Genomic DNA, 13562 nt, shown 5'->3' on the forward strand with positions numbered 1-13562 from the left:
AAAACTTTTTCTTCCATCCATTAAATTACTGTAAACAACTCAGATGTTTAGCAAAAGGAGGGGAAGGCAAAACCAGCAGCAATCCGACAATAGGCAAGATTGAAGGAAGCATCACTCAACCAGTAGCTCAATATAGATCAACATATGCAAACCTGGTCATCCAGTTCACAGTTTAACAACCACACCTCACTTGAGATGACATAGACAAAGAAACATCCACAAACTAGATGAAAATTCATTGCCATGTTCTAAATGTACAAGTGGTTTGAGGCAAAAGCATCCGCGTCCTGACACACAAAGAAAAAATTGCTTCAACCCAAACTCAAGCTTTTTTTTTCTTCTCACTGTCAACTTATATCGATATCAGGGCATTCAGTCCATATAAAATTACTAATTCCTGTACAATCAACCTTCTTATGCACAGAAAAAAATGGAACAGTACAATTATCAGCAAGCTATCTGATCTCTGAAGGTGGATATCTCCTCAAAAATGGGTAACCTCCTTGACCTGAAGGGAGACCAATCACTCATCAAGAGGTCGATTCTCCCCATGATTTCCTCTTCTGTACCAAAATCAATCTCTAATGTTGATGTGGCTGGCCGCAGATCAATCTCATGCATCAACTCTTCAGTCTTCTTTATGGTCTTCCAATCATCAGAACCCAAGAACCGGCGGTGGATGACATCCTCGAGCACATGATGGGCATCATGATATCTGCCTTGCCTGATGAGGCATAGCCCAAGATTGCAGGCTTTGTTGGCATCGGGTTCAATCATCTGAGCCTTGCGGTAGACCACCTCAGCAGCATCATAGTTGCTCTGCTGCATGTAGGCCCAGCCTAGATTGCCCTGTCAGATACGATACTAAAAATCAGTGATGTAATGACTTCCGTATGGTTAAATTCTTTGAGGAACTGCGAATGAAACACCAAAATGATGCACTGGTTCGATCGCCAAAACTTCACAAGACAGGCAGGAAACACAAGTAATAAATTTCATTGCTTTTAGTTGATTGTCATAACGAACAATGACTTAACTAAAAGAATAGTAGCTGCATATTACGCGGTCCAACCAACTGAGTTTTGCTAATTTTGCCATTTAAGTGAACATGTTCCTTCGCAATCGTATCAGTAGATCTTTAAAATGTTGCAACATCTATTCCATATAAAGCTGTTCTCATGATTAGCTGAACTTTGGCTCATCACTATGAAATGTTTTTTTCTGAATGGATATAGTAGTACTCTGCAGACTAGCTTGACCAGAATTCATCTACCCAACACCAGCTCATAGAGATGAAAAGTATGCATCCGAAGCTAGTGCAATCTAGATTATACAACCACAACATAATTAAGTAACAAAATACGGTTCTCTTTTACCTTCCAAGGACATTGTCGCGCATGCAAACAACATGCAGCTTCTAGTGCTACCTCAATGCTTATTTGTCATACCAGCATAATTAGGAAACAAATCTATCTTGATGCAATTAAATTAATACTTTTCTTAACAGTGGGCAATGACATCAAGAACAAGAAGGTTACCAGGATGCGAGCAGTCTCTTGCTTAATGTTGATTTGGAACTTTTTTCCATGCGAGCGTGCTGTTTTTGTTGTCTTTCCATTGAAAGCCTCCCCAAGGTATATCATGTGCAGTTTCTGCTTCAGAAGCTCTATCTGTTCCTCTACCCTTCCGCATTTCTGAGCAGCAAAATGTTGCATGGCAATTAGTACCATAATAAAATTGACCATCTGATACTTCTATAACTTGTGATCCTCTCTAGATTAACAACAACAATTGCGGTACCTTGTAAAGATCAATAAGAAGATTGTCAAGAGACTCCTGTGCTTGCTTGGAGCAGAGGTGCCTGAAAGATCTAATGGCTTCAACTGCTTCCTCTGCTCGATTCTGCTGCTTCATAACCACTGCCATGTCCTTCAAAGCACTGTCTACCCTATCCCTACCATTTATCGCTTTCCAGAACCATAAAATCGCAGCATCCGGATCCTTCTCTACTAACTGGTCCATTTGTGTAAGAATCTCAGTTAGAACAAATGTATTAGATAAGATACATAGATTAACGTGATAAACAAATAAACATGATTCCCAACGCGATGCATTGTGTCATTCCCCCCTCCCCTGTTCATTGATAGGATCTGCAGATAAGACAACCATCGGTACAAATGGCCAAGAAGGAAATCATCAACAGCTCAGTCCCGAATGGGTCAGTTTAATGGATCTATTCTCTATACTACAGCATCTGGCTTTACAGAAGGATATGAGTTGACTAGAAAGTTGGGCCTGATCCGGAAAGCACTAATTCTCTCTTGTCGTCTGTTCTTATGCTAAAATTTCATGTTCCTCCACCAAAAGCAATTCTTCCCAAATCTTCTGCCCATTTTTTCTTCTAAAAACATGAAGAAAAGAAGCTAATGCGAATCTCGTTCGCAAGTGAATGTTCTTAACAAACACAATTACTTCTCTGATAACAACGAAAAAACAATATGAAAGCTAAGACCGAGAAGACTACACCATACGCCACAACAAGAACAACAGAACCTTCGTGCACAAGGTAGGGGAGCAAAAGAAGTACCTGGAGGTGCTTGGCGCGGACGTAAGGGCTGTCTCCGGGCGGAACCTTGTGGATCACATGGAACAGATCCTTCTTCTCACCTCCTCCTCCTCCTCCTCTCTTCTTCCAACCTGCTCCTTCCATCTCTGTTCTCTCTATTTCCTTGAAAGTCACCTGAGGACGACCAACGGAGATGGGAAGGGGAGTTGAAGCGTGAAAACGAGGCAACAACAAGAAGAAGTAACGGGAGACGAAGAATCGGGACGGGAAGGCGTCCACATTGGGAATGGACTCGGTGGAGATCCTCGTGTCACCATATAAATATTGCCACGTCGCAATCGGTGAGCCAATTGGTGTGGCGTACCGGGCCACGACGAAATCACGCATACCCGCGACGGACTACCGCGGGACCCACGCTGCGCCTGTGAGCGCAATGAGGTCGGTAAAGCAGCGATCGCGTGGAAAAACACAGTATCCATTTTGGAAAGTGCGAAGGCCGTTGGTTTGGGTAACAAAAGCCGGTTTAAGCTCTTAGGCTCGCCGGTGGTTCGACTGGGAAGGGGTCTGTGGGCCGTATCTTTCCGGTTCGAGCACGTTTCTTACTCTTCATGTCATTCGTCTCGATCCATAACACAACATGTCGCAAGATAGCATTGCTTGGTTGAGGCGTTGAAGTCGCTCGTGCACCGTTGATGGGTCAAAACATCTATAGAGCATGTTATAGATCTATTTACGATAATGTATTTTTTTCTAAAGCGTGTTAACAATCATGGCATTATGGCTTGGCATAATAGAAATGATTTGGATAGATTGGAAAGGCAAGAAGATGCAACAAAGAGGGCAGCATCAGTGACGTCGAGCTCTACAGCTACATCCGATGCATGATACATACACACACTGCAGAGACATGATGCCAGTATCATGTCTGCATCAGCCCTTGTTCTAAGAGACTTGGAGGTTAGTGAACCATGATTTCGTTCCCCTGCTGTTGTGGAAACTTTAAGGCCTTTGCTCAGGCAGATGTTTCTGTCACCCAGTCTTCTTTTTTGGTTGTGCTTTCTTCCAGGGACCATGATGAACCTGTCTCTCTGGTGAAAAGAGAGTGAAGAGCTCATGATAATGTTACTGAAACAGTACAAAAATGTTTAGGTAATCATATGAAAGCATGGCAACCAATTGATCTGATCAGTGACAAAGGTTTGTGGATTTCTTAATCATTGTATTGCGAATAAGACATGTCGTTGTCACCATCATTATTTTGTTGCCATCTCTCACAGAAGATCATCATGCCCAGCTCGTTTTAATATATGTATGTGCGTATATACATGAACTCCCTTCGTGGTCCTACACAAGTGCAACAGAATCTACTCCAACTCCAATGATTAAAGGAGAAGGTTCAAAGGAAAAAAGACGAGCACAAGAATCTCTCTTCAAGAAACAAACACCATCCGAAATATAAGAATTGCCCAAAAACAAGCACACCCCACTACTGCCTCACTCTTCTCCTTGAGCCCTCACTGCTACTACCAGGTTTGCCCTTCCAACTCCTCCGCCACCTGCTGAGGGGGGGCGGGCGTGCGTCAACGAAGAAGAAGAAGAAAGAGAAGGGATGTGTGGTAGCAGGTTCATGAGGGCGTTGATCACTGGCCTAACATTCTTCTTGTGTTTGGGGCTCATGTTGTCGGTGTCTATGATTGGTGGAGGAACAAAAGAACCGCCACCGGTGACTGTTGCAATTGCGGCTTCCTCTAGAGATAGGCAGCACATGAGGGACAGGAGCTTCGACCCTTTCTATGATAGCAAGAGAAGAGTGCCTAAGGGACCTGATCCCATCCACAACAGGTAATTCTAACAGTGTATATCTTCTTCTTTTTCTCTTGATTCTTACTGCATTAAGCTTCTTGGAACTGTAATGCAACGAATCTAACTGGTTTCGTACATGGAAAATCTTTACACAGTATTTATTTTTCTTTCTTTTTAGGTTTAGGTTAGATATTACTGCCTACCACACACAAAGGGATGACTCCGTTACAGTTTTAGATGAATTAAGCTCAATTCTTAATTTTTACTAGGGACTTAAACTAGACATGGATTTAGGTCTTTACGGTGTGTTCTGAACATGCCTTAAAGTAGTAAATGTAAAAGACAATTCAAGCACAGACAGATGCTTTGTCCTTTAGATTGAGATTGATTGAGCAAATGTCAGACAGTGTAGTAAAGAGCAACGAACACAAGGAAGTAGGTTTCTTACTTGCAACTGTTACTGTTTCAAAGGCCCATAGGTCGATGGAGTCGGTCACCAGTTTCCTTCATCTGTGGTGTTCCTACTGCACCGAGCCTAACCACGGTTCTATGCGTGTGGTTTTTTAGGAGAACAGGGAAGCTAAGCCGACCTCCTGCGAGAGCCTAGTGGTACGAGGAAGAAGGGAAGCTCCCGCTCGGAAGATGGATTAGAGGAGGATGGGAGTCTCATCTTGCATGTAACGGGAAATGGACCAGCTTTGAACACTCCTAAAACATTAGCTCTAATATTCCTGCTCTGCCAAAGTGCTCTGCTTTACCAAGTGCTGGTTGCGGTGGGATGTCCGAAGAGTCCAATCTTCCCTCTCACAAGAGACGCATTCAGATGTTCCAGACAAAGATGTGAAGAGATGTTGCAGTACTTTACTGACCACCTCCTTTTATTTTGAGCGCCGGAGAGAGAGAGAGAGAGAGAGAGAGACCGGTGGAGTTTTGCTGATCAAGTGATTGTAGCAACTGTTCAAGCTCGTTAACCATGGTGGAATTGTATGTATTAAAGGTAAAGGTAAGGCATCCTTGACGTGTTTAGCTTTCTTCATCGTTGTTGCCATTGCAGCTAAAGCAGAACAATTGGAGCCTCTCTCTGAGGTTACTGTTAGCTGGGAATAACCCAAAGCAGAGAAAAGAAGAGAGAGAAAGAGAAAGAGAAGATCCAAACCGGCAATTCTTCTAACCTGCGCTTTTGCTTTCGATCCTCTCTTTATTGCTTCTTTTCTTGCAATATCTTTGAGGGGACCGAGGAGCAAAGACTGGATCTAAGGCAGCGGCCTGCTTCCCGGACCAGATCTGAACATTGTCACTGTCTCCAACCTTGATTGTTCTATTCCTCTGCACACACCTTCCATCACACCCGAATCAAGTTGGATTCTCGTAATCTTTCATGTTAGGATGGATTCAGACTATCCAATACCTTCAAAAATTAAACTCAAAATATCTATTCTTAATAATAGTATTTTATTATGTGCCAATGGAGGGATTAATAGATATATAATTGTTGAAAGCATATTATTATTCGATTAATTGACAAGAAGAAAGTTCTCTTTTGATAATGATTTGTGAGTTAGCAATCATGAGGTGTAAGTGCATTCGATCAATTTGATCATCTAATCATCTAACCAACAAAATATAAACTCTTTTTTATTTCTTTAGTCCAATCTATCTTAAGACATATCAATCACGGATTAGTCTAATCATCAGCTTCCAAATCCACAAAGCATTTCCAACGTATCTAAAATGTAAGACGAGCATGTAAGATATCACCTTTCCTATTGGAACCTCTTATTTTATTTATAGTAGATTATCTTATATATTTAAGTTTAAATTATTAATAGCAGCATATCCAATCATCTATTATACGTCGATTCAACTCGTTTTTTCAGTTCTTTTTGATGTGAGACTATGCAAAATATTATATATATATATATATATATATATATATATATATATATATATATATATTTTGGTACATCTTGATAGAAGATAAGATTTCTTCAATTATACGAGAAAATCTTTCTATTCTATTGAAGGAAATCCTTCCTCCTAATCTATATAAATATAAGAGAACATGTTAATGTATCGAAGCATTTTTATTTCTTTAATAAAGTTTTTTCACTTTTTTAATAATTTTTTTTTAATAATTATTCTTATCTTTTATTATTTTCATCGCATCTCAAATTCAATTAAAAGCTTTCCAAGTCTATTATTATAAAGGTGTTGTATATATCACATTTACTGCAAGGTGTGGTAACTATACAGATTTCAATTCTTAAATCATGACAAGAGTAGTTGATGAAGACCGGAAGATACATGGAAGTGATGCAATTATTGGAGTAGTTGAGTCTATGATTAATCATGACAAGAATGTTGTTCGTGATAGAAATCCTATCCATATCTCATGCACTGAAGAAGATCGTACGAGACAGTAAATAAGAAGGACGATTGACGGCATGACAAGGATGACAATTTCGATACGAAACATTGTAAATGGTGAACACGTGGACAAAAAGCACGAAGTTGGTCGAGAATTAATTGTGTAAACATTTTTGAAGAAAATGCTTACTTTTTGGACACCTTTTTCTTACTATTCATTTTTTTTTAAAATTAATAAAATAATATTTTTATTATTTATAATCCCTCTAATTCTGTTTTTTTTTTCTTTTTCCATAATCCTTCTTACCGCTCATGCATAGATAGTTTTTAAAGATTTAAAATATAATATCTTTCAATTTAATGCAACCGGCTTAGAAGATGATATATCTTGAATTATTACAAAATATATGTAATCCTAAAAATATTAAATTATTATAATAAATATCAAAAACTATTTTTCACCCTTTTCTCTTAGATTTTCAATTTGTCTCATTTCGTCATCTCTTTTTTTCATTATTTTATATCACCTCAAATGATTAACAGGAGGAGGATGAGAAAAAGGAAGATGATAAAAAAAAATTGAATTGTAGATAAGGAGTAAGAAGATTTTATTATAATTAAATTATAAATTAAGGACATATATATATTTATAAAAGAAATAATTTAGGAATATTTAAGGTTCTTAACATAGAGTTTTAAACAATAAGAATGGATTGTAAATAGTAATCTCCATCTAAAACAGTAGAAAATTATGATGACTTTGAGATATGACCTAAATTCAAAAAAAAATTCCAGAGGTTTATGCCTAGAATTATATAAATGCACATGCAAAATATATAAATGTATTATTTTATTATATATTATTCAATCACGATTAGAGAACTTGTAAATGATTGACATATAATTTATCTTCCAATTATCATTGTAGAGTGGACGTGTTGGTTGATAATAATAATAACTTATATCCTCTGTAAAATGGTTTTGATTTCGAAGAACAAAACCAATAAGATGGTTTCATGCTATGATTTCGAATCGACGATCAAAACCTAAACCAAGAACAGTCGTCGGAAGCGACGGCGGTCTCCTAATATTTGTGATAAGGAGCTGCGATGCGTGTCATCACCATTAGGTGACACGCATGTTGGGTCTCATCCATGGGTCACTCCTTGCCTTCAAATTTATATTAGATTCGTTCATTAAAATTTTATAGATATGATGTGCACTGTCTAAAACCATGCTAGAAGATTGGAGGTATCAATTCAATTGGACCCACATATCATAATGGAGATTCAATACTTCAAAGTCTTTATATATATATATGACAATACGTAATGCAATTAGTTGCTCAATCGAATGGAGACCACTTTTCATGGAGGCGCAACGAATCCACTATGTGTCACATTAAATCACACATTTTATGGTGACATCGATCGAACATCGACTCGCTTGTTAATTTGACCTATGATTTATCGAGTCAAATTCAGATCACATCAATCATACTCAACGCATTTCATCGATGAAATGGAGAGAGATCCAGAGCTAACAATAAGTTGAATCCACACCCGATGACTGTCGGGTACCGATCGAGTTTGATGTCGGTTCTACAGTTTATCTATCCACTCCAATTACCAACCATTATTTATTGGTTTCGGGTGTCGATATGATCTGTGTGCATTGTATTTAATGATGAGGATGGGTGAGGGTTTCATGGTCCCGAGGATGACGACACGAAGCAGCTATTACGGGCTTGGTTAAGACTTGTGGTCAAGACGGGGAGAGGTCGCATCCATCTATCCATGCATGAATCTGTCCTCCGGTTAAGTACCACATCGAACTGTGACATCATCCTCGCATCAACCCAATCTAACAGGCTCTTACGCCACCCTATTTAGAGCATCTCGATTGACCGACTTGCATAGCTTCTCTATAATGCCAGTCCACGAAGGATACGGATTTGATCCATCGCCTCCTTATGGGGTGGATAACATCGAGTAGCAATCAAATAAACAGAGTGGTGGTTAAGCATCACGTCGAATCATCACTGGGTTAGGTAGGCTGTTCCTGCTTCAGGCTTCAACCATCTCATTTAATATTGGGGTCAGATGGTAAGATAGGTGTAGATTCATCAGTTCTGAGCGTGATGAATCCAACATACATAGTTGAACAGCTGTAGTTTCTTCTTTGATGTTTCGTGTGTACGTTGCAGATCATTTATGTTCACAGAAAGTTGCCTGCACTGCGAGGTCTATCGAGCATGCATCTTAAAACCAAAAATACATTCTGCATTAAAGATTCAAGATCACAAACTGGCCTCGAGGTAAAACCTCTTCATCTTCATACAAGAGGTAAGGAGGCAAGATGATACGCCAACCTATGTATCTCTTTAATGAAGCTGTCAACTCGACGCTCTCAAGCACCTATAAAAGCTCGAGAGGTGCGATCAGTTCATCACAGCTTCTTTGTCTTTTAGAGAGAGAGAGAGAGATGGCGAGACGCAGCATGCACTTTGCTGCTACGCTGGTGTTTCTGGGTCTGAGCTTGCTCGGCTCGGTGAGGTCGGACTTCGCGAGCGATCGAGCTGAGTGTGCCGGGCAGTTGATCGGTCTGGCGACATGCCTCACCTACATCGGGGGCAGCGCGAAGGCACCCACCGTCGACTGCTGCTCCGGCTTCAAGCAAGTCGTGACCAAGAGTCTCAAGTGCCTTTGTGTTCTCATCAGAAACAGGGACAACCCAAACCTTGGCTTCAAAATCAACGTCACGCGGGCTCTACTTCTTCCTTCCAAATGCGATACTCCTGCACAAGTTACAGAGTGCCCCAGTGAGTAGTCTTCCTATCTCATGGATGCATGATCTAACACGCAGCTACACCTGTCTTAGCTTTTATATGTGCTTTGCAACTTCCTCCTTTGCCATGATGCTTCTTCTGAGGAGTCTCATATGGCCGATGCTATCCTTCATAATTTTGTTGGATTTTCGCAGGATTACTCAACCTACCACAGAATTCTGCAGAGGCTAAGGTTTTTGAGGAATTTGGAGAAGAACTTAAGGCCAACGCTGCTAGTAGTTACGGTAATTGAAGTATTGCTGGTTTTCTTGAAGCTGTGGTTACTAACTCCAAAATTAACCTACAGAAAATGATCAAAGTGACTAATCATCTGTCATTGATCCACTTAACCCGACATACATTTCTAATATATATGTATGTATGTATGTATGTATGTATATACATAATAAGTGCATGAAAATATAAGAGATTATTTTTAATCCGGAAGTTATTATCTATTCTTATTAGTATATTACAAGATATGAATCACTACTCATATCTAAAGGGCATCTTTGGAGCATTCTTTTTAAAGTTTGATCTACTTGATTGAAGCATCCAAAGCATATGATCATAGACGAGAGTTTTTCTTATCAATTACATATATGCATATATGCACTCCTCATGTGTCTTGTATACACAAATAACTTCCCATATTTTTATATGTAGCTGATGAGATTAAATTTAGGCAGGTATATAGGATTAATAGTATTTTTATGCAAATTAAGTTCTGAAAGAGTCGACTTTTTTTTTATACCTACAATGGAATACAGTAAATAAAAAATTAAAACGGGTTAGATCGCTCGATATGAAGATTTATAATTTGTTTCTTAGGGAATTATCCTAAGTGTAAATTTTTCTTCACTTTTGTAGTAATCCTAATAATTTGGATGGGTCAACCTACGTAGGCATCATCTGAAATAGAATTAATTGACGCTATCTACCACTCTACAATATATTCAAGTAATCCAACCACTTGCTACCAAACAAGTTGACATGAATGAATGATCTTAAGAAAGCCAACTAAACCATTTAATGCTACAATATAGTGCTCAACTAAGAAGAGAACTTTTCGATGAATAGGAAAAAAGACTTGAGCACTGTTGCATGCTAAAAGGATGAGTTCATTATAATGGAATGAACAGCATCAATACAAATAAATGAATAGATCATCTTAAACAGTTGGCAACAAAGAAACAGACGACAAGACAGTTTCTTTATCTTGGATGCCATTAGCATTCAATTGCAAGAGAGCTCCATCTTTCACTGTTCATGGTTGGACAAGCTTACATTGCTGCTATATATCGCCATATGACCACTCTTGCGTGCCACACGTCTTGAGTTGAACCTTCTGCATGAATTATTTCTCCTTAGGTAGGAAACAACAACAAAACAGCCTTTGATCCAAGCAATTAATAGAAGTTGGTAAGGTAATCATCGAATGCTTTTTTGTTTTCTTCTTAGATCTTTACAATGGAAAGTATTTTTTTTTAGATTTTATTTAGACTATAATATATGTTTTGTTCTTTCTCCATTTGTCTTGATCATATCCGAAGATATAGAGGCTCACGTTCAGCCTCTATTTTCTTGCATGAGATTGGGTGCACCGACGATGATGTCTCCACGAAGAGGGTTACGCTACATAAGATTTACATGCAGCCATTATGATCCACTGTCCTTTTTCCTGGACCCAATCATTATTGTCCAACCAAACCGATAGCGACTAATTGCAATGGTTTGAGTCGACCTAATTGCATTGTATGCAACTAATTCCTGCACTAAAATCATTTTGTCTTGTGGTGAAGGCAACTCGACAACGAGCATGGCCACGGGAGGGAAGACAAGTGATCAAAAGGGCAATAGCTCCTTGAGTAAGAGTGGTGAAGCCAACAAAAGAAGGTTGGGAATGAGCATGAATGGTGGATTCTGGACATTCTCTCTCGTTCTCCTTGTTCTTTTGTTCAACTAAAGAACTGTGTCTGTCCCTCTTGCCTTCTTTGCCCGTGAGGAGGAAGAGAAAGAAGAAGAAGAAGAAGAAGAAGAAGAAGAAGAAGAAGATGAAGACGAAGACGAAGAACTGTCTGCTTCACGCTTAAATCGCTAATGAACAAAATTTATATTTCTGTCAAGTGTGGTTTGTGTTGGGTGGAGAACATCAATCCTTAGTTACTTATTTCTCTTTGTGAGATTTTTTTTTTATGACTGATTTGTCTTTTCTTGTTGGAATAAATGGCAGTGTGTAAGATTGTTATGCATTCAACATCTCATTCTAATGGTTTCCCTTTTGATGTGGTGGTGAATGAACCAATAATTATTTGCAATCAATTTGTAATGGTTAGCTCCCTATGAGCTTCGAAATCACTATTTGGAGGAAAAGAATTTGGCTTAAATTATTGAAACAAGAAATTTATTTAAACCCAATTTGATCTTAAATTAACAAAATTATTTAAAAAACAAGAGATAGAAAAAAAATTGGAGAAAAACTGTATTCCCAAATTAAAAATTACACTTTAACAAGAACAAATCAGTATGTATATATATCGTGAGGCAATAGAAAGGAAAATTTTGCATGAGATTGATCTAAACATGGATTTTGATTCAGAAAACTAAAAATAGTTTGATAAAAATTTATTGTAACTATTAGAAGAAATATTTGGTACAGTTTAGCCCTGTCTGATGCAAAGTAACATTGCGACTCTCTCTCAACAAACACCACTTAAATGTATACTTGTATTCACTGGTTCCACCACCAGTGAAATGTATACTATATCACCACCACCAGCTCATATATACATATGTATATATATATATATGTATATATATATGTATATACATATATATATACATATACATATATACATATACATATACATATACATATATACATATACATATACATATATACATATATATATATACACATATATATATATATACATATATATATATATATACATATATATATATATATACATACATATATATATATATATACATATATATATATTTATTTATTTATTTATTTATTTATTTATTTACACCAACGGGTCTAATGATGGTCATAAGGAATAGTTACTAATTATTCTTGGATCTAAATTAAGTTTGTATTGCATTCAATCCAAAATTGATATTGATTGATTTGACTTAATCAAGATGTTGAGATGTCAATTATGTATTATCTATATAGTTTCGAATTAGTAATATGTCAATCAAGTGTTACTCAAATAGTATTATATTATTAAATGCCTACAATTTATCGGTACTAAAGTGTTGGCCATGTGTTATCTATGGGACTTCGAATTATCGATTTATTATCGCTCACATAGTGTTGGGGTATCTATCAAGTTATTGATTTCATATCACTAACAAACTTACTTTAAAAAAAATTAAAAATTAAAAATATAGGGTGAATTTTAAAAAAAATTTTAAGACTTTTGCCATGCCATTTTTGCATATTTCTCAAAATACGTTACCTATTCATTATAATTCCTTAAATGCCTCTTGCCTAAGATATTGGAACATACAAGCTATGAACCAATTCAATTGCTTGGTTATAATATTTTTAAATATATTTACAATGTTTTTCGTAATATTATAAGTTCATTTTTAGTTTTTCAAAATATTATAAATCTATTTAATAGTATTATAATGGCATAAAAAATCATTTTTTTATATTTGATTGTTCTTGTACCTAAACCAATAAGGATATCTGTTTAAAGCCCAATTTTTGTCTAGAAATTAGTTTCCCTTATATTTTGAGTCAACTTATCTCAGTTATAGTATTTAGATAGAGGATGCCTTGTAAGGATGAAAAGGCCATCATCTCTCATGAAAAGCTAAAAAAGAGGAGTTTTCAGTGAATTCGTGGAAAAATGTATTCTCAAAATAAAAATTATACTTTTTATCAAAAAGGAATGAATAGAATAATAATATTAATATATCACAAGGCAATAGGAAGAAAATTTTGCATAAGATTGTTAGAATAGGAAATTGATCTAAACC

At 37.2% G+C, this 13562-nt stretch overlaps 2 protein-coding genes and 1 long non-coding RNA gene across 3 annotated transcripts; 2 read left to right on the forward strand and 1 right to left on the reverse strand.

Annotated features, from left to right (window-relative positions):
- Window positions 1-215: 215 nt before the first annotated feature.
- LOC103991479 (protein SULFUR DEFICIENCY-INDUCED 2) lies at window positions 216-2955 on the reverse strand. The gene is made up of 4 exons (XM_009410957.3): window positions 2588-2955; window positions 1801-2013; window positions 1539-1694; window positions 216-849 (listed from the first exon to the last, which is right to left on the reverse strand). The coding sequence occupies exons 1-4, from the start codon at window positions 2951-2953 to the stop codon at window positions 448-450; spliced, it is 1137 nt and encodes a 378-aa protein (XP_009409232.2). The 5' UTR covers window positions 2954-2955; the 3' UTR covers window positions 216-447.
- A 711-nt stretch (window positions 2956-3666) lies between these two features.
- LOC135679916 (uncharacterized) lies at window positions 3667-5405 on the forward strand. The gene is made up of 2 exons (XR_010515366.1): window positions 3667-4408; window positions 4937-5405. It is a non-coding gene; the product is annotated as an uncharacterized LOC135679916 (long non-coding RNA).
- A 3728-nt stretch (window positions 5406-9133) lies between these two features.
- LOC135678689 (non-specific lipid transfer protein GPI-anchored 6-like) lies at window positions 9134-11820 on the forward strand. Its single transcript, XM_065191773.1, has 3 exons — window positions 9134-9557; window positions 9719-9808; window positions 11366-11820. The coding sequence occupies exons 1-3, from the start codon at window positions 9221-9223 to the stop codon at window positions 11527-11529; spliced, it is 591 nt and encodes a 196-aa protein (XP_065047845.1). The 5' UTR covers window positions 9134-9220; the 3' UTR covers window positions 11530-11820.
- Window positions 11821-13562: the final 1742 nt, after the last annotated feature.

The sequence above is a fragment of the Musa acuminata genome, chromosome BXJ1-7, assembly GCF_036884655.1.
Source record: "Musa acuminata AAA Group cultivar baxijiao chromosome BXJ1-7, Cavendish_Baxijiao_AAA, whole genome shotgun sequence".
Taxonomy (NCBI): Eukaryota; Viridiplantae; Streptophyta; class Magnoliopsida; order Zingiberales; family Musaceae; genus Musa; species Musa acuminata.